Consider the following 23,110-nt stretch of genomic DNA (forward strand, 5'->3'; position numbering starts at 1 on the left):
CTGATGCCGGCGTTGAGCAGATTTTGCTTTCACATTTGCCACTTTAAAGGCCGATTGGCGTTCGATTCCTGGGATCACTGGAAGGTGTGAAAGGGTCTTTTGTTTCCTTCTTTTGAACCCAACAAGAGAGGGAGCCCTTCAAATCTGTTCCACCAAAGAAGGTGGGACTGACCATTTCTACTCATGGAGACTATCTGGTCCACTGAGTGCCAATAGATCTTTCCTCGTATTACTTAATTCACTTGACAAAAAGGTAAAAAAAAACTGGTGAAAATAAAAGGATTATTGGAAAAGTTCCACATTCAAATCAGGTCAGCAAGAATGTCCAATGCCACATTCTAACCACCATGTGGGTCAACAATTTGTTTAACATTGTGTTCAGTTCTTAAATGTTTATCTGATAAATGTAACTACATAATAATATTTGAAAGCTATTCAATCACAAAATGCCTAATTTGACCCCCTTCCAAGTGTGTAACCTCAACTGTGTCAGAAATAATTCTCCGATTTTTCCATGATATCCATTTTGCCAGTGCTTTTTCATCTTGATGCAATGGGCCAAAAATAAGTCAAAGTGACTCGATGTCAGAGGCATCCATATTAGATCTATGGTTGACCAAAGCTTCTTTACCTGTGCCTTCAAATCTAGGAATCCTTTTGTTCACATAGCTAGCTAAGCCCCTATGTGCCCTGACTACATTAAAAACTACAACTTAAAGTCCAATCTTTCCCCACCCTCTTCCAAAATGGTCCTTTTCTCATATTAAAAATCCAATTAGAGTTACTCTCCCACCAAAGGATTGGGATCAACCAGGCCAAAAGGATGTGTGAATCTCTGGTTGTGAAATGGGCAACTTTCTCATAATGATAGAGTACGTGTCTACTGAGCCAACAGGTGATCATTTCTGCCTCCGAATAATGGTCCTCAGTCCTCAGCTGCCAGATCTGTTGAAAGTCTGTTGCATGCAACACAATTGCAGTGCTACACAATGCTATGGAGGGTGCTCTGGTGTGAATACAGCAGCCACCTGCAAGATTTGTCTTGCAGAGATGCACTGAGCAATGGTAGCTTGGAGAGAGGACAATGTTGTCAATTTATTGTGTTGTTTCAGTCTCCACCTAACACTGATATAATCTAGCATCCTTGTCCTTTAGGACACCAACAGGTCAGTGAGCACTCGTATCACCTTGCAATCTTCTGTCCCCGGTCCAATGTACACTCGGTGTCCCTACACATCCAGGACTCTTCCTCATTAGTCCAAATCTATGTCCACCACAACAAGCTAAGAACCTGCTTGCAATGCGGACATTGCAACTTAACACAAAGTGACAGATGGTCACTTTAACACAAAGTGACACCTGTATTGGGTGGAGTAACAGTTCTATTTGTGCAAATAAGCATGTTACCTCTACGATGGTCCGGATCCTGGTGGCTCTTGTCTTCTTTAAGAGCAAACTGGGGATGTGCTGCAAGGGCATTGGAGAGGGCCAGAAGCCCTGAGCTGGCTCCGATTGAAGACATGGCTGGAAGTTGCAGCCCTGATGGGTGGAGAGCAAGCGGGAATGGAGAAGCATGGTGCGACAGCTGTTGGGGTTGGAAGTGGTGCTGTTCCAACAAGGAAGGAGCCGGGAAGAAAAACAACCAATTAGAATCAAGTCCCTGCATTGCTCACATGGGCAACAAAACACTCAGATATAAATACACTGGGAGGCAATGGAAGACACGTGGCAATCTTGTTGCAAGACTTGTAATTCTTCAATCAAATGAAAGCTGATCACCATTATTAACCATATAACCATATAACAATTTACAGTACGGAAACAGGCCATAATCGGCCCTTCTAGTCCACACCGATTTACCTGAAACTCCACTAGTTTCACCTACCGACTCCCATGCCCATAACCCTCCGACCCCCTATCATCCATGTACTCATCAGTGGGAGCAAATGGACAGAGAATAATTTTTTTTAAAAACAGCTCTCCTAATGAAGGAATCCCAACACTGTAGTACAGTTATGGGGATGAGTGGCAAATGGGATGGGGTATTGAGTGCAGCTTGAGCTCCCCTACAAGGCAACTTGTCACATCTATGCCAGTCACAGCAGGATTTTAATTACAATACCCTCCATAATGTTTTGGGAGGGTATTGTTAAAAAAAAAACCTTTTTCCTTTATTTGACGCTTGCTCCACAGTTTTAAATTTGTGATCAATCAATTCACATGTAATTAAAGTACACATTCCAGATTTTATTGAAGGCTTTTTTTGTAGACATCTTGGTTTGACTATGTAGAAATTACAGCACTTTTTATATATTTCAGGGCCCCTTAATGTTTGGGACATTTGGCTTCACAGGTATTTGGGAATACTCTGGTATGTTTAATTGCTTCATTGGTGCGGGTTTGAGAGAGCTAGGCTTGCTTCTAAGGTTTTCATCACCTTTGGAATCTGCAGTTCCATTTTTCAATCTGAGGACCAGAGTTGTGCCCAATGAAAGTCAAAGTCGCCATGATGAGGCTGATAAAACAGGAACACCCTTTGCGATCACTGAGCTCTTTCTTCTTAATGATGTACCAAACTTTTGATTTTGGAAACCCTAAGGTTTGGGTGATGTCTCTTACTGTTTTATCAGCCTCATCATGGCTTCTTTGACTTTCATTGGGCACAACTCTGGCCCTCATGTTGAAAAATGGAACTGCAGTTTCCAAAAATGATGAAAAGCTTAGAAGCAAGCCTAGCTCTCTCAAACCTGCACCAATGAAGCAATTAAACATACCAGAGTACTCACAAACACCTGTGAAGCCAAATGTCCCAAACATTATGGTGCCCTGAAATGTGGGGATTATGTATTAAAAGTACTGCAATTTCTACATGCTCAAACCAAAATGTATACAAGTCACCTTGAATAAAATATGGAATGTGCACTTCAAAAATCACATGTGGATTGTATGATTACAAATTTAAAACTGTGCTCCACAGGGACAAATAAAGGTGGGGGGGGGGGGGGGGGGGAGAGTGTATTTGTCCCAAACATTATGGAGGGCTCTATAGTTACAACAAATTATGCAGGTTTCATTTACAATCACAGATTGACTATTCATCAGAAGACTCAGCATGGTTGAAAGTGAACTTTCTAAACATTGCCAGTTAGTGGAAAACGAGACACAGAGAGAGACGGCGGAAGAGAGAAAATTGAGGCAGGAGAAAGGAAGTGATATGGTTGATGCATTGGAATCCATGGCTGGGCTACAAACACATTTGGATTTCACTGAATTTCAACTTTTATTATTCTGACCCATGTCAGTCACCCACTGAGCTCAAGCCTACATTTAATTATTTTGAGGAAGCCCATGTACAATGAGGCATTATGAGCTCCAGGCTTCCAGGTGTCATTTCTTTCTCTTGCATGTGGTGCTTTTGCTTACTGAAGCTCGAAGACCAAGACTGTCATCATCCACCCTCCCCGAGGGGGTGGATATTAACCAGATGTTTGAAAGCAGGTCAAAGCAAGTTGCAGGAAACTGCTGTATCGAAGGGGTTGGGGGGGTGGTTAGTCGCGGGGCAATAGAAGGGATGAGGAGAGGAACACACCACACTCAGTAGGCCAGAAGTTAACCACAGTGACAACTTTGCTACATTAGAATGGCAGAGGAAACATGCATATTGAAAACTGAAATGCTGTGTGCCAAATCAAACATTGAAGAATTATACCAGAGCACTGCTTCAAAGTTGCTCAGAAAATGTGATAAACTCTAAATAATTAAATGTTAAAAATTGGCTATCAAGTCAAGATATTAGCTCATCAGGTGTCAAACACAACTTGAAGGGAAATCCTGATATGATGCAGTGAACAAATAAAAAAAGATCAATTTTCAACACGCAGTTCATCCTTCGACTTTAAGCATATTCCAGTTAATCATAATCTTCGCCATTTCCCTGCAAATTTCACCCTTGTAAATATTTATTCAATTCCATTATTGCTGTATATTCAATAATCATGCAGTGTGTTTCAACCATAACACTTGTATTTTATAATCTATTTTCTTCCAGTTCTTTTGCCTGTCACCAAGTCTGTGCTGGACTTTGGAGAATGTTTCTTTTATTTATCCCCTCTGAATTCTTTCCAGGATTAAAATTCCTGCACTAAAAGAGCCACACAGACTGAATAAGCACAATGACCTCCTCTTGTCCTGTGTTGTGCCACGATTCAGTGAGATGTTTTGAATGTTCCATTCAAAAGCCTCTCGAGCCTTGTCTATATAAATGCCACGCTGAAAGGTGCCAATGGATAGAGGCTGCCTGTCACACATCCCAGTTACAGTCATTTGCTGCCACGGGGCAATGGTTATTTACAAGGGCACTACAGGTCCCTGTGGCTTGCAAAAATCTTTATAAAAACAGCCACAGACATTCCACTCCAGCTCCCTACACCCGCGCTTCAGGTCCACCAATTTCCATGGTTTCCACTTCATTATTTCTCCTTCAAAATAACCATAGAAAATTACAGCATGGAAACAGGTCCTTCGGCCTCTCTAGTCTGTGCAGAACTATTTTACTTCCTAATACCACTTAACTGCACCCAATCCATAGCCCTCCATACCCCTCCCATCAACGTACCTGTCCAAATTCTTCTTCAAAGTTAGAATTTAGCCCGCATTCATCACTTCAGCTGATAACTCATTTCACACTTTCAGTGTGAAGAAGTTCCCCTAAACTTTTCCCCTTTCACCATTAACCCATGTCTTCTGGTTTGTCTCTCACCTACCCTCAGTGGAAAAAGCCCCCTCATTTTAAATACCTATATCAAATCTCCCCTCATTTTTCTACATGCCAGGGAATAAAGTTCTAACTTATTTAACCTTTCCCTGAAACTCAGTCCCTAAAGTCCTATACCACTTATCAGCTTCCAGTACAAGAACTCTTTGTCCATACTCATCACCACCCCACCCTGTATGACTTGTCTTCTTCCACCTCAGCCCTTTGTTTCTCATGCTTCTCTCTCCTTCCATCTGGCATCTGCCAGTCAACTGCCAAAATTAATTAATCATCTTTCATCTCTTCCTGGTTCATATAACAATTACAGCACAGAAACAGGCCAGTTTGGCCCTTCTCGTCCATGCGAACACTTTCTCCCAACTAGTCCTTAGACCTGCACCTGGCCCATAACCTTCCATACCTCCCTTGTCCATATCCCTATCCAATTTTTTTCTTAAATATTAAAATAGAGCCCACACCTACCACTTTGGTGGAAAGCTCCCACCACCCTCTGAGTGAAGAAATTCCTCCTCATGTTTCCCCTAAACTTTTCCCCCTTCAATCTCAATCCCTGTCCTCTTCTTTGAATCTCTCCCACCCTCAATGGAGAAAGCCTGTCCATATTGACTCTATCTGTCCCCGTCATAATTTTAAATAACCTCTATCAAATCACCCTAGAATCTTCTATGCTCCAGGGAATAAAGTCCTCCAATTCCCCCACTGGCTCTCACCCTACCACTCTCATCCTTGCCCTCATTATAGCTCTAACTCTTTCACACACTGTCTGATGAAGGCTTCCAGCCCATAACATTGACCATTCTTTCCTCCTGCAGATTGGGTTTAGTTTCAGATCCCAGCATTTGTAATGTCATGTGTGTGAGGTTTATATACAACTATGACGTCCATAAAACAAGATTAATGCTAAGTGGGAATAATGAATACCCACAGTGTCTGGGGCTGTGTTAGAACCATAAATGTTTGGTGCCCTTTTCCAAATGCTAGTTCAGTCTTTCTGATAAAATGGCAGCGAGCCCCGACCACAAATAGGGAAGGGTGCACAGCAACATTGTAGCTGTACCCTGGATTGCAGGCAGGAGGCAATCAGAGAAGTGCGCAAACACATGCCAGACAAGATCATTCTGGGATCCCAAAAGCCAGCTGAGAATGCAAAGCTATGCTCAACCTCTGGAAATCAGTTATTTCAGCGTGAGAGATGGCAAAAGAGGGTGAGAAAGCAAGGAAGACTCTGACCAAACTGTGCACGAAACTGAAGTGTTACTGGGTTTGGTGCAGCTCTTCCAAAGCCTATACCACTGCTTTCCATTCATTTCTTTTTTTAAAAAAATGTACAGGACGGTTACAGGCACTTTCAGCCCATGAACCCAATTAAACCCAATTGACCTACAAACTCTGTACAATTTTAAAGAGTGGGAGGAAATCCACGCAGACACGGAAAGAACATACAAGCTCCTTACAAACAGCGTGAGATTCGTAACCTGGTCGCTGGCACTGTAACAGCGTTGAGTTGACTGCTACGCTAACCTCACCACCTATTAATAAATTCTGTTAAATTTAATATTTTCATGAATCTTTAGAGATGGCCTGGGAGAATCTGCACAGCGGCTTCTTACAGATATCGGTTCATGTTTATGGATCACTATTCTCTTCACCTGTCCACCCCACCAACCACCCAATTGGTCACCATTGCACCCTGCTGCCACTGTCTACAATGACACAAGCCTTCTTCAGAATGGTCAATAGAGTGCTTTGGCAAGACTGGCATTCTACTAAATATAAACTTATATATGCATAAGCACACCGTGGGGCTGAATAACAGATGAAGCTGAATTGAGTTAAATAATGCCAAGATGTGCCTCATTTCATATTCAGTAAAGTTGCCCTGCTTGGTAAAGATGGAAGGAGATACGGTCAGTGCAAGGCTTTTTCAGTACTGGTGATCCAAGTTCCAATCCAGCACTGTGAGGAGTTTATACGCTCTCCCCGTGTCCGTGTGGGATTCCTCCCACCCTTCAAAACATACAGGGGTTGTAGGTTAATTGGGGTATTTGGGCGGCACAGGCTTGTGGCCTGGAGGCGCCTGTTATCATGCTGTATGTCTAATTTATTTTATTAAACATTTTAAAATTTAAAAAATTTAAGAGATACCAAATGATTGATTTGCTTCTCCCCACATCACTCCTTGATTCAAAATTCATTACAACTGCTAACCTAATATCCACAAATGACTAAAGTTGCAAGGGTTTCCTGCCTCAAGAATAGAGAAGAGTTTCTCAACTTCCACTTCTGAAAAATCCCAGCTTCAAGACTGGCCCCACAATCCACACACAACAGGAAGAGCTACTCCTTTGCAGTTCCTCTGAAGTGTCTTGCTGCCTCACTAATAACCTTTCAATCATGAATTCCAGGAACTCAAGTCTACTTTGAGCAATCTCCTTTATTCAAAAAATTCAAAAGTTGGCAATAAAATGGCAAGAAATATCAAGCCGGTGGCGGGGGGGGGGGGGGGGGGGGGGGGGGAAAGGAACATCCTATTCCCTTATCTACCATCTTTTAACAGAACAGTGACCTGTGAAAATCAAGTCCATTCATGTAAAGATAAAGGTTCCATTGTCATGTAATACTACATTTAGTATGTAACCTCCATGAAATTCTTTTGTAGAGAGTCGCCACTTTATCCAGTACCCCTCACAGAAACCTACAGCACCTGGTGTTCATTAGCGGTCTCCCCTCCAAGTACTGGCCTGAGCCTGCTTAGCATCTGAAATCAGACAATCTCAGGCTATTAGGTGCTGTTTATAACAGAATAAAGGATCAAATTGGCCAGTCAGGCTTCTGTGGTTTTACTTTCAAATTAATGATCAGTTATTACACATTTTTCTGATAAAAGGCCACACATTACAAGAAGCAGTAATGATACCAGGAAAGAGAATTTATGCTTATTTCCAACCATTTAAAAAAAGTTCCTGCTAACTTGTTTTTCATATCATTAACCAGGAAAGTATTAGCCATGTTAAGACAATAAAATTAAAATGTTGATTAGGAAGGAGATTGTTGAGCAAGTAGAGAACAAGTGCGATACTGAAACAGAGGAGAAACTGTCACATCCAACATCCCTCAAGACCAGCAGGACTCTGTGTACTGTTACCAATCCCTCATGAAGATGCAGACGACTGAAACTCACAACTACGCCTCCGAGAGCCCTCTGACGCACAAGTCCCTGCCCTGTTAACATCGAACATTACAGCACAGTACAGGCCCTTCTGCCCTCAATGTTGAGGCAACCTACATATTCCTACCAATAAAAAACTCAACCTTTTCTACCTTGTAAACCTTTATTTTTCTTTTGTCCATGGGCCTGTCTAAGAGTCTCTTAAATGCCCCTAATATTTCAGCCTCCACCACCATCCTTGACAAGGCAGTCCAGGCACCAACAACTCTCTGTGTTTAAAAAAAACTTGCAACTGATGTCTCCCCTAAATTTTCCTCCCTTCATTTTGTACTGATGTCCTCTGGTGTTTGTGACTCCTGTCCTGGGAAAAAGGCACTGGCCGTCCACCATGTCTATGTCTCTCAGAGTCTCGTAGACCTCGATTAAGTCATGTCTCTATGCTCCAAAGAGAAAAGCCCAGCCTCTGCTAACCTTGCCTCAAAAGACTTATTTTGCAACGTCCTGGTAAATCTCCTCTGCACCCTCTCCATGGAGGAGAGAAGGTGTTAGAAGGTGCAAAGGGGTGCCAATGGAACACTCAATGGGCAAAGCATGAGGTTAAAAAGTAGAGATGCAAAATCTTTATAAGTATGCAAGAGACCAAAACCCAAATGCTGTCCATTAGGAAATAAAATAATGTGTCAATCACATCAGCACAATGCTAACTGTTGCCAATTTCCCCAAGTGCTTTTAATCCAAAACAATTAAGTAGTTCACACTTCCATGGTCACAACAAAAGAAGATTAAATTTCTACGGTTTTTAATCATGAATCTGCAACTATCACGTACCAATGTTGTAATTATTGGGTATCAACTTAAAATAGAGATGAGGGGAACATTTTATTTAGCCAGAGAGTTGTGAGTCTGTGGAACTTGTTGCCACATGGAACTGTGAGGTCGTTGAGAGTATTTATGGAAGAGATTGACAGGTATTTGATCAGTCAGGGCATCAAGGGTTGCGGAAAGGAGGCCGGGGTGTAGAATTGAGTGGGAGGATGGATTAGCTCATGATAGAATGGCGGAGCAGACTCAGTGGGCCTACTTCAGCTCCTGTACCATGCAACTTTGAAAGAGACCAGAAATTATAGAGATTTTGTTTTTGGACAAGGGTGCAAAAATCATTTCAACCCCTGTTCCTTAATTTCCCCCGGTCCATGCATCAGTTGTTGCAACATCATTGACTCGTTCAGCCAAGCAAAATTGTGCACCTGCTGCTCAATAGAGGTATCACAAAACCACATAATTGGGACAGTGATATGCAAAGTTGGAGGGGATTGGAATGGGGAAACTAATCATACATCAATCCAAAACCAAAATACTGCAGATGATTGAAATCTGAAATTTAAAAAAAAACAAACTCAAAATATTGGAAAATATCAGGTCAGCCAACATCTGTGGGGAAAAAAAGATGAACTTGATGGCTGAGCTTCCATCAGAACTGGATGGAGTAGGCGGGAGTCACGTGATGGAGTAGTGGCCGGACGGTGAACTCCAGCCCTCTCCAGAAAAGTCGGGAAAAACAAAGGAAAACACAAAGGCACAGAAATAAAAGTTACAGAAAAGTGAGTATAAAGGTGGAAAGAAGATGGCGACAAAAAAAGAAAAATCGAAAGCAACGGTAAGAAGAGAGGAAGAGAAGACAAAGGAGGAAAAAGGTGAAGGCCTTACCTGTCCGAAGAGGCCCGCTGCGGAGAGAGAAACCCGCTCCCTCAGGTCGGTAAATAATGGACTACAAAAATGGCTCGCAGAGCCGAGTAAAAGTGCGCAACCGCGCATGCGCGATGAATCGCGCATGCGCGATGCGAATGAAAAAAAAACACACCGACGGGAGGGGGGTCCGGCTGGGGAGTCGATCTCCCCAGCCGGCAACGACAGCTGCAGAACACCTGCAGCAAGAAGAGACCACAGAAGACAATAGAAACAAGAAAGAAGAGGAGGAAAGGGCAACAAAGAAACAACAGATGGTCAACCCAGAGGAAGAAGAAGAGGAAGAGTACAGTGAAATAGAAGAAAAGAAAGGCAAGATAAAGGATATACTTTCTCTTATTAAAGGATACAAGGAGTCATTTAAAGAATGGCAAACACAGGAATTTAAGGATTTAAGAAAAAGAATAAACAACACAGAAGAGAAAATGAATAAAATAGAGATGACCTTAACAGAAATGGGAAAGAAAATGGACAAGATGGAAGAGCGGGCAGTAGCAGCAGAAATGGAGGTAGAAGACTTAAAAAAGAAATTGGAGGAATCTAATAAAAAAACTAAAGAGACACAAGAACTACTAGCTCAAAAAATAGATACAATGGAAAATTATAACAGAAGAAATAACATAAAGATAGTGGGCCTTAAGGAAGATGAAGAAGGCAAGAATATGAGGGAGTTTATAAAAGAGTGGATCCCTAAGACCCTAGGATGTCCAGAACTACAGCAAGAAATGGAAATAGAAAGGGCACATAGAGTATTGGCCTCTAAACCACAACCACAACAAAAACCAAGATCTATTGTAGTAAAATTCCTAAGATATACTACAAGAGAAAAGGTACTGGAGAAGACAATGGAAAAAGTAAGAGAGGGCAACAAACCACTGGAGTATAAAGGGCAAAAAAATCTTCATTTATCCAGATATAAGTTTTGAACTCCTAAAGAAGAGAAAAGAGTTCAATACAGCAAAGGCGATTTTATGGAAGAAAGGGTATAAATTTATACTAAAGCATCCAGCGGTATTGAAAATATTTATTCCAGGACAACAAAACAGACTATTCTCGGATCCAGAAGAAGCACAAAAATTTGCAGAACAATTACAAAAATAGACTGAGGGAGGAAGACGGGTAATGAGAGTTAAAATGATCACGATTGATATGTATGTGGGTAAAGACAAAAATAGACTGAGGGATGAAGACGGGTAATGAGAGTAAAAATGATCATGATTGATATGTATGCGGGTAAAGAGGTATAAGAGTGAATAGAGACAATGTGCATACGTGAATGTATCTGTACTTAGAGGAAAATATAGATAGTATAGACAAGAATTAATAAGGGAAGGTAATGGAATAGAGAGAATAAGGAGGGAATTAAAAGAGTGACCTTTGTGACATATGAAAAGTGAAATCTTTTCTGGGGGGGGCGGGGTGAGTGGAAATAGCGGTCACTGCCAAATCAGTTGACGCTTGCGAGTGGATTCGCAAATCCAAATGGAGAGGGGAGATGTGGTTGTCCGACAAGGGATAAAGGACAACTCAGGAGGTGAAGGGGAGATTGGGGATAAATAAGATAGAAATAGGAGAATAAGGAAAATGTTGGATGTTGTAGGAATGTTGTCTTATAAAGAGTTGAAAATAAGAAAACAGAAATGGAAAAGGAGGAAAGGTAATGATGGAAAAACGGAAAGAGAAGATAAACAAAATATAAAAGGGCTACGCTGAACTATATGACTTTAAATATTAATGGAATACATAACCAAATTAAAAGGAAGAAACTATTAAATTTAAATGAATAAATGTATTCCATTAGAAAAAATAACATATAGGTTAAGAAATAATATTGAAATATTCAAACAAGTATAGGAGCCTTACATTAAATACAATAGCGAAAACCTACCGGGGACAAACATTACCTAAGTTGATGGAAGGAGAAGGAAAGAAAAGAATGGACTCAGTAGAATTTCTGGTGTATTTTTGTTGAATGACAACATTGTCTGACTGGCTTAATGCAACCTAGATTGTATACCTAAAATGGATGAGGGGGGGGGGGGGGGTGGCTTGGGAGGAGGGGGGGGAGAAAAAGTCACTGTATATGTGTGAAAAAGAAATAGTGTATATCATGGCTAATGTGATTTATGGTGTGAAAAATAAAAAATTTAAAAAAAAAGAAGAACTGGATGGAGTAGAAGATGCCACGCCTGTCCTTTAACCTCCTCCTATCCTGCCATCCAACAACCTGAACCAGGTGAGCTATCAATTCTGATGCAAATCATCAACCCTAAACCTTAACTTAATTTCTATCTCATGGATGCTGCCTCATGGGCTACTTCATATACCTTTGTTTCTTTCATTAACTACATTCTATCAATCAGCCTGCAAAAGCCACACATTCACATTTTGCAACAATTTATTGTCTGATATTGTGGAGAAAATGCAGAGGAATAAAGAGAAGTAATTTGATTGGAGTGGGTATTAATGATGCTGAACACTGATCTGCCAAAATGATGCTTCCACAGTAAAGGGTCTCTCTCTACCATCCTCTCCTCTCTATCACTCCTGGTTTAGTTGGGAGAAAAATGGTGTAAGCAGAAACTCAAATTTTCAAATCTCAAATACATCAACACTCATTGATCTACTATCATTTTATCTCAATGACACAGAAGGAGATCAATGGTCCCTTCTGTCACCAAAACCTCCCGTAAATTGGAGGAGCAATTTTCCTCCTGAACACTCTCCAACCAGATGGCATTAACGTAGACTTCTCCGGCTTCTGCTGACCTACTCCCCATTCTCCCTTCCTTCCTGTTTCCTCTTGTCTTCTCATCTCCAGCTCTCCACCACCACCGCTTTCCATTCACAGAGCCATCCCCCCCCCTCCCCTTGTTTGCTGGTGAGCCCTCCCTCCCTCATCTACCTACTACTTCCTGCCTGTGGGCCTGTCCTCCTCCCCCAGGCCCTCCAATGTTTCAGTCTTGAGCACTTTATCAAGGTATGAGTAAAACTCAATAAAAAATTTTTAAAAAAAAAGGTATGAGTAAAACTCAAGCTTGAAACATTGGTTCTGTATTGTAGGGCACTACCAGTAACCACAAGGACTAGGCTGAGGAAACGATAGCCTTTAATATACAGAAGAACTTTACTGGTCCGGATCCAGGAATAGGAATGGCGGGAAGGGAGAGGAGGCTCAACCTTTATGGCGCAGAACCATGGGGGAGGAGTCATAGGGTATGAGTCATCAGTAAATGGGCCAGCTCCATATATACGGTAGACAACAATAACTATATACAATGGAGGAAACAAATCACATGTATCTTTATCTTTGCTCTATAAAGTGCTCTGTTTGACCAGCTGAGTTTCTCCAGCATTGAGATTTTACTCCATGAACCAGTCCATGCTGGTTCCCAAAGGAGCAAACTCATTACTCCCTTTCCTGTTTGTACCCTGTAACTTAGTTTCCTACGTGTACATCAAATCCAGTTTGATTATTTTTTTTAACCATTAACCCACACTGTAATAATTTTCAATGCGTAAGTACTCGACCAGCACATTTGACTGAATTCCCTAGATAGTTCCTCAAATTGTGATTTGTGGAATTATGCAAGTGAAAAATTGATTTTTACTGAAGTGAGCTGCAAAACAAGGCTTCCGGGTAATTTTGCCTTGCTCTGTAATTTAACCAGCTACAATTAACCCTTGCATTACAAGAGGATTTCTACATTGACGGCAGAAGGAAATGATGCTACCCCACATGTAGAACTCTCTGCAAAACATTTGAGGAAATTGGTTTAAGTTTCAGCAAAAGGCCATCATAAGGTTAATGTTATGACATCAAGGTCTCCCAATTCTATGCTGGAGTGGGAGTAAGTTGCATATTTACCAGCCTGGTTCCTCAACTCCAATTTCATCAACGTGACCATTGTCCCCACCTCTCCCTGATGTCACTGGCAGTCCCCTGAAACCTAGACTCAGACAGCATCCAAGAGGTACAACAGTAGGTTTTTTTTTAATTTTTCTCATTAAATGTAATATTTTAAATGAACGTAATAATTCCAAAATAACTTTCAATATTTCTGAATGACAGATACCATTGATTATTTTGACAACTATAACAGTTGATTAGGACCAAATAGTAGTTTAATCAGTTTTCAAAAGGTTCCTCCAGCAATCGTGTGTCCTCACCACAGAGTTTGGCCAGAAAGTTCCCATGAGGAGATCCACACGAATGCAAGATGACAGTGACCTTGGATGGTTCCTTGACCACAAAAATCAACCATTTTCTTCACTATTTGCTTCCTTTTGTCTTTAAATATATCCTATCAAAAAGAATGAAGAGGACATGTTTTGGCAGGGAGAGGTTGGGTCTGGTGGTAAAGCAGTTCAATTGAGAAAATCCTTCCTCTACCCACTGCATGACATCATTACATCACGAGAAATAGCAAACACATCTAATATTGAACTCATCCAGGACAGTTGATGATTTAAGTTTTCCATCCAAGATCTGGCCAAGGCTTGGTAATTGCAAAGTATGAGAAGATTTTTTTTTAAACCTGATGGACCCAAGACCAACAACTTTGGGTCCTACTTTAAGCACAAAACTAAATACTTCTCGACATTTGCCCACATTCAATTATCAAGGTCGAGGTTCCTTTTATTGTCACATAATAATGCATTAAAAAGGTAACATACATGATAGACTTTAATGTTTTCCAGCCTAAGGCAGACAAAGTCACCATTAATGAAACTTCCAGTACAATTTTTTTTTTTTACATGACATCTATAGGAACAAGCATCAAGTTATACGTACTGGAGGTGGCAGAATAGGAAGTCCTCGGACCCCAATTGCAGCATTTAACTCGCCCATGGTCACCTGCTTTGCACGTTCAATGGTCTGGATTACCTGTTGTTGATGCTGCAAAGACACCAATATTAAAACTAGTAATGCTGGAAGAAGTTAAACCATTTCAGAAGACACATTCTATTAGGTGGTTAAATCATCTTCAAAGTGCGGCAGTATCAAATGGAGATTATCATAATGCACTTTGGAAATCCTGATGGTGTCCTAAGGGTTCCAATGCCCCAGCCTCCAAAATAAAACACATCAACCCCTCACTAAAAAACTAATTGGCTCTTTGGTACTTTAAATTTGTAAGATGGCAACAAATACTATACAAATAGAAACCCATCTTCCTTAATAAAAAGGTGTGATCACTGTTCTTTTCTTGGTTTCAGTTACACACCATTAAATGTGAAACTGCATCAATAAATATAGGAAAACCTTAAACAAGAACATTTCCTCCTTGAATCCCCTTTAATCCATGGCAACCTGAACCAGGAACCCAAAATGAAATTATTTGTTATATTGCCCTTCCATTTCACCAAACCAAAAATAAAAACACATCTTGTGGCCTATACGTTAAATTGAATTGAACCATTTCAGAATTTTTAATAAACAAATACAAGGAAATAAAAACACAGATGGAGCTGATCTGACCAGTGATCTTATAAATATATAAACTGATTTACTGAGAGAGAATTTAATTATAGCCAAAAAGAAAATTCATACTTACTTCTTGTGAGAGATAGGGAAGGAGCTGGGCGCAGATCACATTGAGTCTCTTTGCTATTTCAGTCTAGGAAAAAAAGGATATTTATTTAATTCTGAAAATACAAATGCATGAATTGGTGCAGAACATTGACAAGTGATGCTTCTGCTAGTACACTGCATGCTGCATTGCACTTGGAACAACAATGGAGATACCTCGAACTGTGTGATAACTCGTTTGGTCCATTCCCCCAAAACTTTCATGAGCAAGTCTGTTTATAACTTAAAGTCTATACCCAGGCTTATCCTTCAAAATTGCACATTGGAGACCAAAGACACATGGACTGCTGGCCAAGAAACCCAGGTTGTAGACTCATTCATACAGTACAGACATGGCCCTTTCATCCATCATCTTCATGCTGACCATCCAGTATCCATCATTAGAATTTTTATTTACCAGAAAAGGTGGTCTATTGCCTTCTATATCTTGATGGTTCAATCGTTCATTCAGATACTTCACAAATGTTATGAGAGTAGCTGGGGGTGTCATGTTAGAACAAAGCACCAGTTAGACTGCACTCGTGTGCAATTCCAATCACCACACTACTGGAAGGATGAGGGAAAGAGCAAGAAAGAACACAGAGGGGATACACTAGGATGTTGGCTGAATCATCAAGGACCCACACCACCCAGCACAAGCTCTATTCTCGCTGCCGCCATCAGGAAAGAGGTATCGATCGGTGCCACGAGACTTGCACCACCAGGTTCAGGAACAGCTGCTACCCCTCCACCATCAGACTCTCAACGACAAACTCAATCAGGGATTCATTGATTTTTTTCTCTCTATATTGCATAGTCTGTTTATTTTTCTTTATTTGTTTCCATGTGTACGTTAAGTACAGATATTTTGCTCTACAAATAAGTGGTAATTCTTCCTTGCCCACAGGAAAATGAATTCCAGGGCTGTATATTATGTTCTGTATATTCTCGGACGATAAATCTGAATTATAATTCTTTTATTATGGGCAGAGATTGGATACGTTGGAGTTCTTTTCTCTGGAGCAAAGGAGGCTGGGGCGACCTACAATATTTTGAGACACCAGGAAGGTAGGTAGTGAGAAATTTTACCTCATGGAAAGGGCTTCAGAAATAGACAGAATGTATTTAACATGGGAGGAAAGAATTTTAGAGGATTTTTTGTTCAAAAACACACTCAAAGAGTGCTTGATATTTGGAACTCCCTGCCAGATAATATGGACGAGTCTGATACAGTCACTACATTCAAGAGATACTTGGACAGGCGCTTGAAAAGGAGATGCACTTAGTGCAGGCAAATCAGATTAGTATAGTCCTGTCAAACCAAGGCCGCCTGTAAATTGGAGGAGCAGCATCTAATTTTCTCTCTGGGCACTCTCCAACTGATTGGCATCAACTTTTATGTTTTTTTTTTTTACACAGCCACTTTGTTCCAGGATATTATTCCCTTTTTCCCAGAATGTATGCTGTGTAAAAAGTGCAGAATGAACAGTCATGCCATTCCAGACCCATCTTTTTTTTTTTGCCTAGACCCTTAGTTATTTTCCCGAAACATCTCCAGTGTAAACTGCACTGCAGGCATTCCGTTACCAATTCGGGTCACAATGTGTATATGATTTTAGTGCTGCCTGCTCTCTGTGGCTGTGGGCTGCTAAGCCTAGCCCTAACACGTACACTAACCCACACCTAACCCTAACCATAGCCCTAAGCAGGTTTTGAGGGCAATCACAAAGCACAAAGATTTGACACTAGGCCTGCCAGATTGTGAGCAAGCTGGTCTGTGGGTTTGTCCTCAATTTGAACAGTCCGAAGCCCACCACCCCACTCTCCCCCCAACAGCCCGCCACCAGCCCCAACAATAGGTATGTGAGAGGAAAGAAAATGTTTGAAAACCACTTCTTTTGATCAATACTCACAGTAGATTTTCCCTTGCGCTTTTATAAATTGTTTGCATATTTTATTAAATTGTCTGTGTATTTTCCCATGCTCTTTACTAAATTGTGCGCATGTTTTATTCCAGCTACAATTTTCCCACATTCTATTAATTGTTATGGGTTAATAAAAGTAATATTGGTAGCAAACCATTATGTCCAGACTCATCTCTCATGGACCTGACATTTTCTCAACACAACAATGACCAGTGTGGGGACTGACAGTATTACTGTCAGCGTTACTCACCATTATCACCCCAATTTCAACCTGGCATATTAAACCAGGGGAATATTTTTGAGCCATTTTTTGGGAAAAACAAGTGGATCTAACATGCTGCAAAGTACAGTATGTTATACATGACATTAGACGCAGATGCTGACGCTGTTGAGTTACACATCTCACCCCTTTTGTTCACAGAATGTCGATATGCTGTATAAAATGGCAGATTGATACAAAGAGTTGCAGGTTTTGGTCATTCCAGTGCAAACAACCAGTATCAAGATATTGGAGGCTCTTCATAAATGGAAAAAAATCCCACGAAAGCTGTGTGAAAAACATTAGTTTCTGCTAGCAGACTCCCCGGTTTCCCCTCTCTTCCCCATCCCCCTGTCTCCTTTCCTCTAGCTCTCCACCCCCTCCCACTCCATTAACAGAGCCATCCCCTGTCCCCTTGTTTGCTGGTCTGCCCTCCCTCCACCCATCTCCTCCTGCCTGTAGGATTGTACTCCTCCCCTGGCCCTTCCACCATTTTGTTTGGGTGCCTGTCTACATTTTGCTCATACCTTGATGAAGGCCAAGGCCAAAACGTTTATCTTTACTTTTTAAAGGGCACTGTTTGACCTGCTGAATTTCTTCAACATTGGGATTTCGCTTCAATCGCAGATTGTTGCTTTACTCAGATTAGGAGACTTAAGACAAAAAGGTTGGCATGGATCAGTTTCTCTGCTGTAGAACTCTGTGACCACTGCCTCCAGCAAACCTTACGCAGCAAGTTCAAGGCTGTGTGTGGGGAAAAAATTCTCGTATTCCTCCATCTTTCTTACTCATCACATTAAATCTATGTCTTCTGATTACAGAGGTCTCTCTTCTGAGAAAAAAATACTTGCCGTCCATGCTAACTATGCCCCTCATAATTTTGTAAAGCTCTGTTCGATCTCTCCTCAACCTCCTGCAGACAACTCATTAGTCAAATTATTAACAAGTTAAATGAAGATACTAAAGAACAAAAACAATCTTTGGCTAATTGTACATGACAGCAAGTCAGAAGGAAAGCTGCAAAGGCAAACACAACTCAGTGGCTCTCATTCACATTCGATTCTAAAGATTAACATGATGAACTTCTCCCAAAAGTTATTCTGCTTTATTTTATATTTATAGTTTCACGGCCATTTTTAGCATCAGTACATCGAATACAGAATTGGTGTTGATTGAGCCTGTTTATTTTGCACTACAAAAGCAAGTCCAAAATGGTGTTGGCGTAACATGCCTAGAATGTTAATGATTCTATGTTGGCAAGAGTATCAGCACGTGCACACTGAACATCTGGCCGCCTTCAATCAGTCTGAAACGTAGACTCAAAGACGTACAAAACAAAACAACAGCCACTCTCCCTCCCCCATTCTTCCTACTTAATGTGACCTACAGCATCAGCTACCTAACTGGCTGGTTGCTGGCCAATTGTATTTTTTTTAAAATAAGTGATAATTCTATTAAATGTTTGATACTTTCGAGAGATGGCTTGGTGTTTGCTGTCCTTTTAAAACTCAAAGGTTGCCCCCCCCCCCAAAAAAATGCAGATTGATGTGATTAAAGATTCCATTAAAAATATTTTTTTTTAAAAGACTTACTGCATGGTTTCAGGCCCTTTCAGCCCATGCCACCCAATTGCACCCAACTTTTTAAACAGTGGGAGGAAACCCAGGCAGACACGGGGAAAATGTGCAAATTCCTTACAAACAGTGCCGGATTCGAACCCCATAACAGCACCACCCGGGCTCCTGGGAATCTCTAGCCCACAACTGCTCAGAGTGGAGAAGGAGCCTTTGGAGCGTTACTGGGAACAAAGTCCATGCATTGGGAGCTCCCTGAAGCCCTCAGTTAACAGGAGAAGGATCATACTACTTCAAGCAACCCACTTCCATGCTCCATCAGCCACTTTTGCCTCGTCGCTGCAAGAGTTTGCATAATGACTTTGACCTTATCAGTCACTTCAGATCTCAAAACTCAAGAGGGAGCAAGTCATGCTTGATCACAAAGGATTGCCCCAAAAAAAGATAGTAAACAAGGGAGATGAATATTATGAACTAAATTATGAATATAGATGAACTGAAGGTATGATATCGAGGCTACTGCAACCTTCTCCAGGCTCACATTTTGTTATTCATTAATGCTACTACGAATGTTATTCACTATTCAAGTCTCTCCCACCTTTTCAAACCATCTCCACCTTCTCATCAATCCTCCCCTTTCACCATGTTTCAAGCCCTAAATGTTGGTAATGCATCTTGACCTCCCATGGATGCTACGTGACCTGCTAAATTCCTCCAGCATTTTTGTGTTTTAACTGCAATCACTAGGTCTGCAGACTTGGGTGTTTCACTCCATATGTTTCAACCAATTTCATCTTTCACTTGCCTGAGTTTTGATGAAAGGTCATCAATGCAAAATGTTCACTCTTTCTTTCTACAAATGCTCCCTGACTCACCAATGAGTTAAAGCATTTTCTGGGTTTATTCAACTTAAACCCGGTGACAGCACTCATGACATTGACTCCTGCTGAAGTGTCTTATGTTGAACATGCAGTGCCAAGCGGTCATAATGCCTGCATGACACTGAATGGCTAAATGTTAATGGGGATTGCTGTACAACTGAGCTCTGAGGTATTTAGCTCTGCCTACTTAAAAAAAGACAATTGTCAAAAAGAATTGTCAACAGAATTCAATGGTGAAGAGTAATGTCAAAGCACCAGTGGCAGTGGGCAGGACTAGGAGATATCGTGCTCAGTCCAGAAGATTTCAGGCACATCCCCAGTAACGTTAACAAACTAATCAAGCGCACAATATCAAAAACTGGAATTAAGCAATTTAATGTGGGTAGAGCTGAAAGGGAGCAAGAATGAAAAGGAGAAAAGGTCAGCCTCTTAGAAGGAAATAACCCACAGTTCAGCACAGGAACTGCCCCTTTGGGCCACTGTCTGTGCAGATCACAATGCCACTCTAAACTAATCCCATCTACCTTCATATGCCCTCCAATTCCCTGCATGATCAAGTGCCTCTCTAATGCCTTTTAAACAACGCTTCTACAAACTCCTCTGGCAGCACATTCCACATTCCTTTAAACTTTCCCCTCTCACATCAAATCTTTGCCCACTAACATATGAACTTCCCACTCTGGGGAAAAGACAGACCATGCCTCACATAACCCTTACACACTTTCATTTTGCTGCAAAGAGGAGAATCCAAGTTTGTCCAACCTCCCATTAGGGCTAATGCACTCCAATCCAAGCGACATCCAGGGTGTCTGACCAATTATGACACTGAGTCATTTCATTGAGCCAATGGTAAGATGTACTCTAATGGGTGGCCAGAGTCTAATCTTGATTGGCAGGTTATGCTACTTCCAAATAAGTTTCAGACAGGGAGATCACATGACCCTCCTCACGTGTGGCTTCACAATCTGCATATAACAATTATATAGGACAGAAAAAGGCCCTTTGGCCCATCCATACACCCATTTCAATTCCCCATCCCATGCCCTTGCTGTCATGTCTGTCTGCCGTCTCAGGCACTGCCATACGGAGACCACCTTCAAACTGGAGGAACAACTCCATCTGGAAACCCTCCAAACCGATGGCATTAACTGACTTCGCTGGCCTTCATTAACCCCCACCCCCTCCCTACCCTCATTAGCTTTCCTTGGCATTGTCTGTCTCTCTTTTTCCCTCTATCTCCTTTCACAGAACCAAAATCAATTCTCACCTCTCCTCTTATCTTACCTTGTGTTGGTTTGGATCTCTACCCCAGCCAGTCTTCAGTCTTTATTCTGAGCCTTCCTGATCCCTACTTATTCCTTGAGGAAGGCCTCAGGCCCGAAATCTGAATAATATTTGTTTTCCTCCTCTGGACATTGTGAGTCCGGCTGAGTTCCTCCAGCATTTCTGTATTTTTACTCTTTGGCTTGGCTTTGCGGACGAAGATTTATGGAGGGGTATGTCCTCGTCTGCTGCAGGCTCGTTGGTGACTGACAAGTCCGATGCGGGACAGGCAGACACGGTTGCAGCAGTTGCAAGGGAAAATTGGTTGGTTGGGGTTGGGTGTTGGGTTTTTCCTCCTTTGTCTTTTGTCAGTGAGGTGGGCCTTGATGGGAACTCAAGGTGGGAAGGTCTACGGTCTTCTTCAAAGGAGGTTGCTGCCCGCCGAACTGTGAGGCGCCAAGATGCACGGTTGGAGGCGAGATCAGCCCACTGGCGGTGGTCAATGTGGCAGGCACCAAGAGATTTCTTTCAGTAGTCCTTGTACCTCTTTTTTTTACTACAATTATAGCATCTGTAGACTTTCATATTGCACTCCATACCTCCCACTGACTTCAGAAGGAAAGTTACCTGATCCTCCTGTTTCCTTGGGATACTTTTCCTCAGCCTGTAAACTGAGCCACCAAGCCCCACACTTGAGAGAATACTACACTACAAGCCTTAAATGGGCAGAAATGTTGTCCTTCCTCAAATGGCACTCATCACTAAGCACCACGGTATTGAGTTCAAATCCATCTCCGGAAACAGTGCAGGACCGAACTGGTCAGAGCTGCCTGCTTTTGAATGAAAAGTTAAAAATGAAGGCTTATCCTACTGCACAACTTTAGAAAGGTGGAAAGGAATTCCTAAGTTGAATCAGAATTTATTGTCATGAACATGTCACAAAATTAGTTGTTTTACAGCAGTACTACAATGTAAATATCGCTATGACATTTAAAATAAATTAAGTTATTGCAAAAACAAGAGAAAGTGAGTTGTGTCTATGGTTCATTATCCATTCAGAAATCTGATGGACCATATTTATCCCTGATCAACAGTACCATACCAGATTATTTAATCACCGACACATTGCTGTTTATATCTCAAACCATATAACCATTTACAGAGCAGAACTCCACTCTGCTTCATTTCCTCCATTATATCAGACTTTAAAAAGGCATTTCACTGGCAAAAAAGTTCATTGGGAGAAGCTGCAAGAACTTTTCATTAATGGCCACCATTTACATAGGAGCAAAACAATAACCTTAAGTAATTTTACTTGTATTACTTTTGCATCTTACTGTATGAAAAGCAGTTGTGTATGATACCACAAAGCTCGAATCAGATTGAAAATGAGAGGTGTGCTTCTTACATCTTGCTACGGAGCACCAAGAGCAACTGACATCTAATTAGAAGTGGTGGGTTGTGCTAAAAATTACATTTCAATTGCTTCATACCAAATCCCTCTGTGGTAGACAGATTAACATGACACTTCTGATAACGACAAGCAGACCATAATTGCACATGTGTACAATCGCTCCTTAGTGTAATTGGGTTCTACTTGATTACCTAACCAACATTGCTCCAAGTACAGTATCAAAAAAATTGTAGAGTAACCTCAAATGGGGAACCATATCTGGAGATGATATGTCACCATCATGTCAACTTTCTACAGGAGCTCTATCGAGAGCATCCTGTCCAGCTACATCACAGTTGCTGCAAGAAATGGATCGGAAGTCAATCCACGGGACCACAAGAATGGCAGAGAGCATCACTGGAGACACCCTCTTGTTCTGAATTCAAGTTTGGTTTCATCCAGAATTAATTAAATGGGAGACTAGGTCTGAGGAACTGTGTTTTTATTTTAATTCAGAAATTATGGAAGAACTCAGCAGGTCTCGCAGCATCCAT

General features: G+C 41.4%; 1 protein-coding gene across 1 annotated transcript in view; it reads right to left on the bottom strand.

Moving 5' to 3' along the window:
• The window catches only part of LOC138758772 (transducin-like enhancer protein 1), a 157,349-nt gene that overhangs the window by 62,782 nt on the left and 71,457 nt on the right, over positions 1-23,110 (bottom strand). Inside the window, exons 5-7 of the mRNA XM_069928145.1 lie at positions 15,248-15,310; positions 14,485-14,589; positions 1,408-1,606 (exon numbers count right to left, since the gene is read on the bottom strand). Of these exons, the coding sequence (XP_069784246.1) occupies positions 1,408-1,606; positions 14,485-14,589; positions 15,248-15,310 (367 nt within the window). The remainder of the gene's footprint in view (positions 1-1,407; positions 1,607-14,484; positions 14,590-15,247; positions 15,311-23,110) is intronic.

Source organism: Narcine bancroftii, chromosome 3 (genome assembly GCF_036971445.1).
Source record: "Narcine bancroftii isolate sNarBan1 chromosome 3, sNarBan1.hap1, whole genome shotgun sequence".
NCBI classification, from domain to species: domain Eukaryota; kingdom Metazoa; phylum Chordata; class Chondrichthyes; order Torpediniformes; family Narcinidae; genus Narcine; species Narcine bancroftii.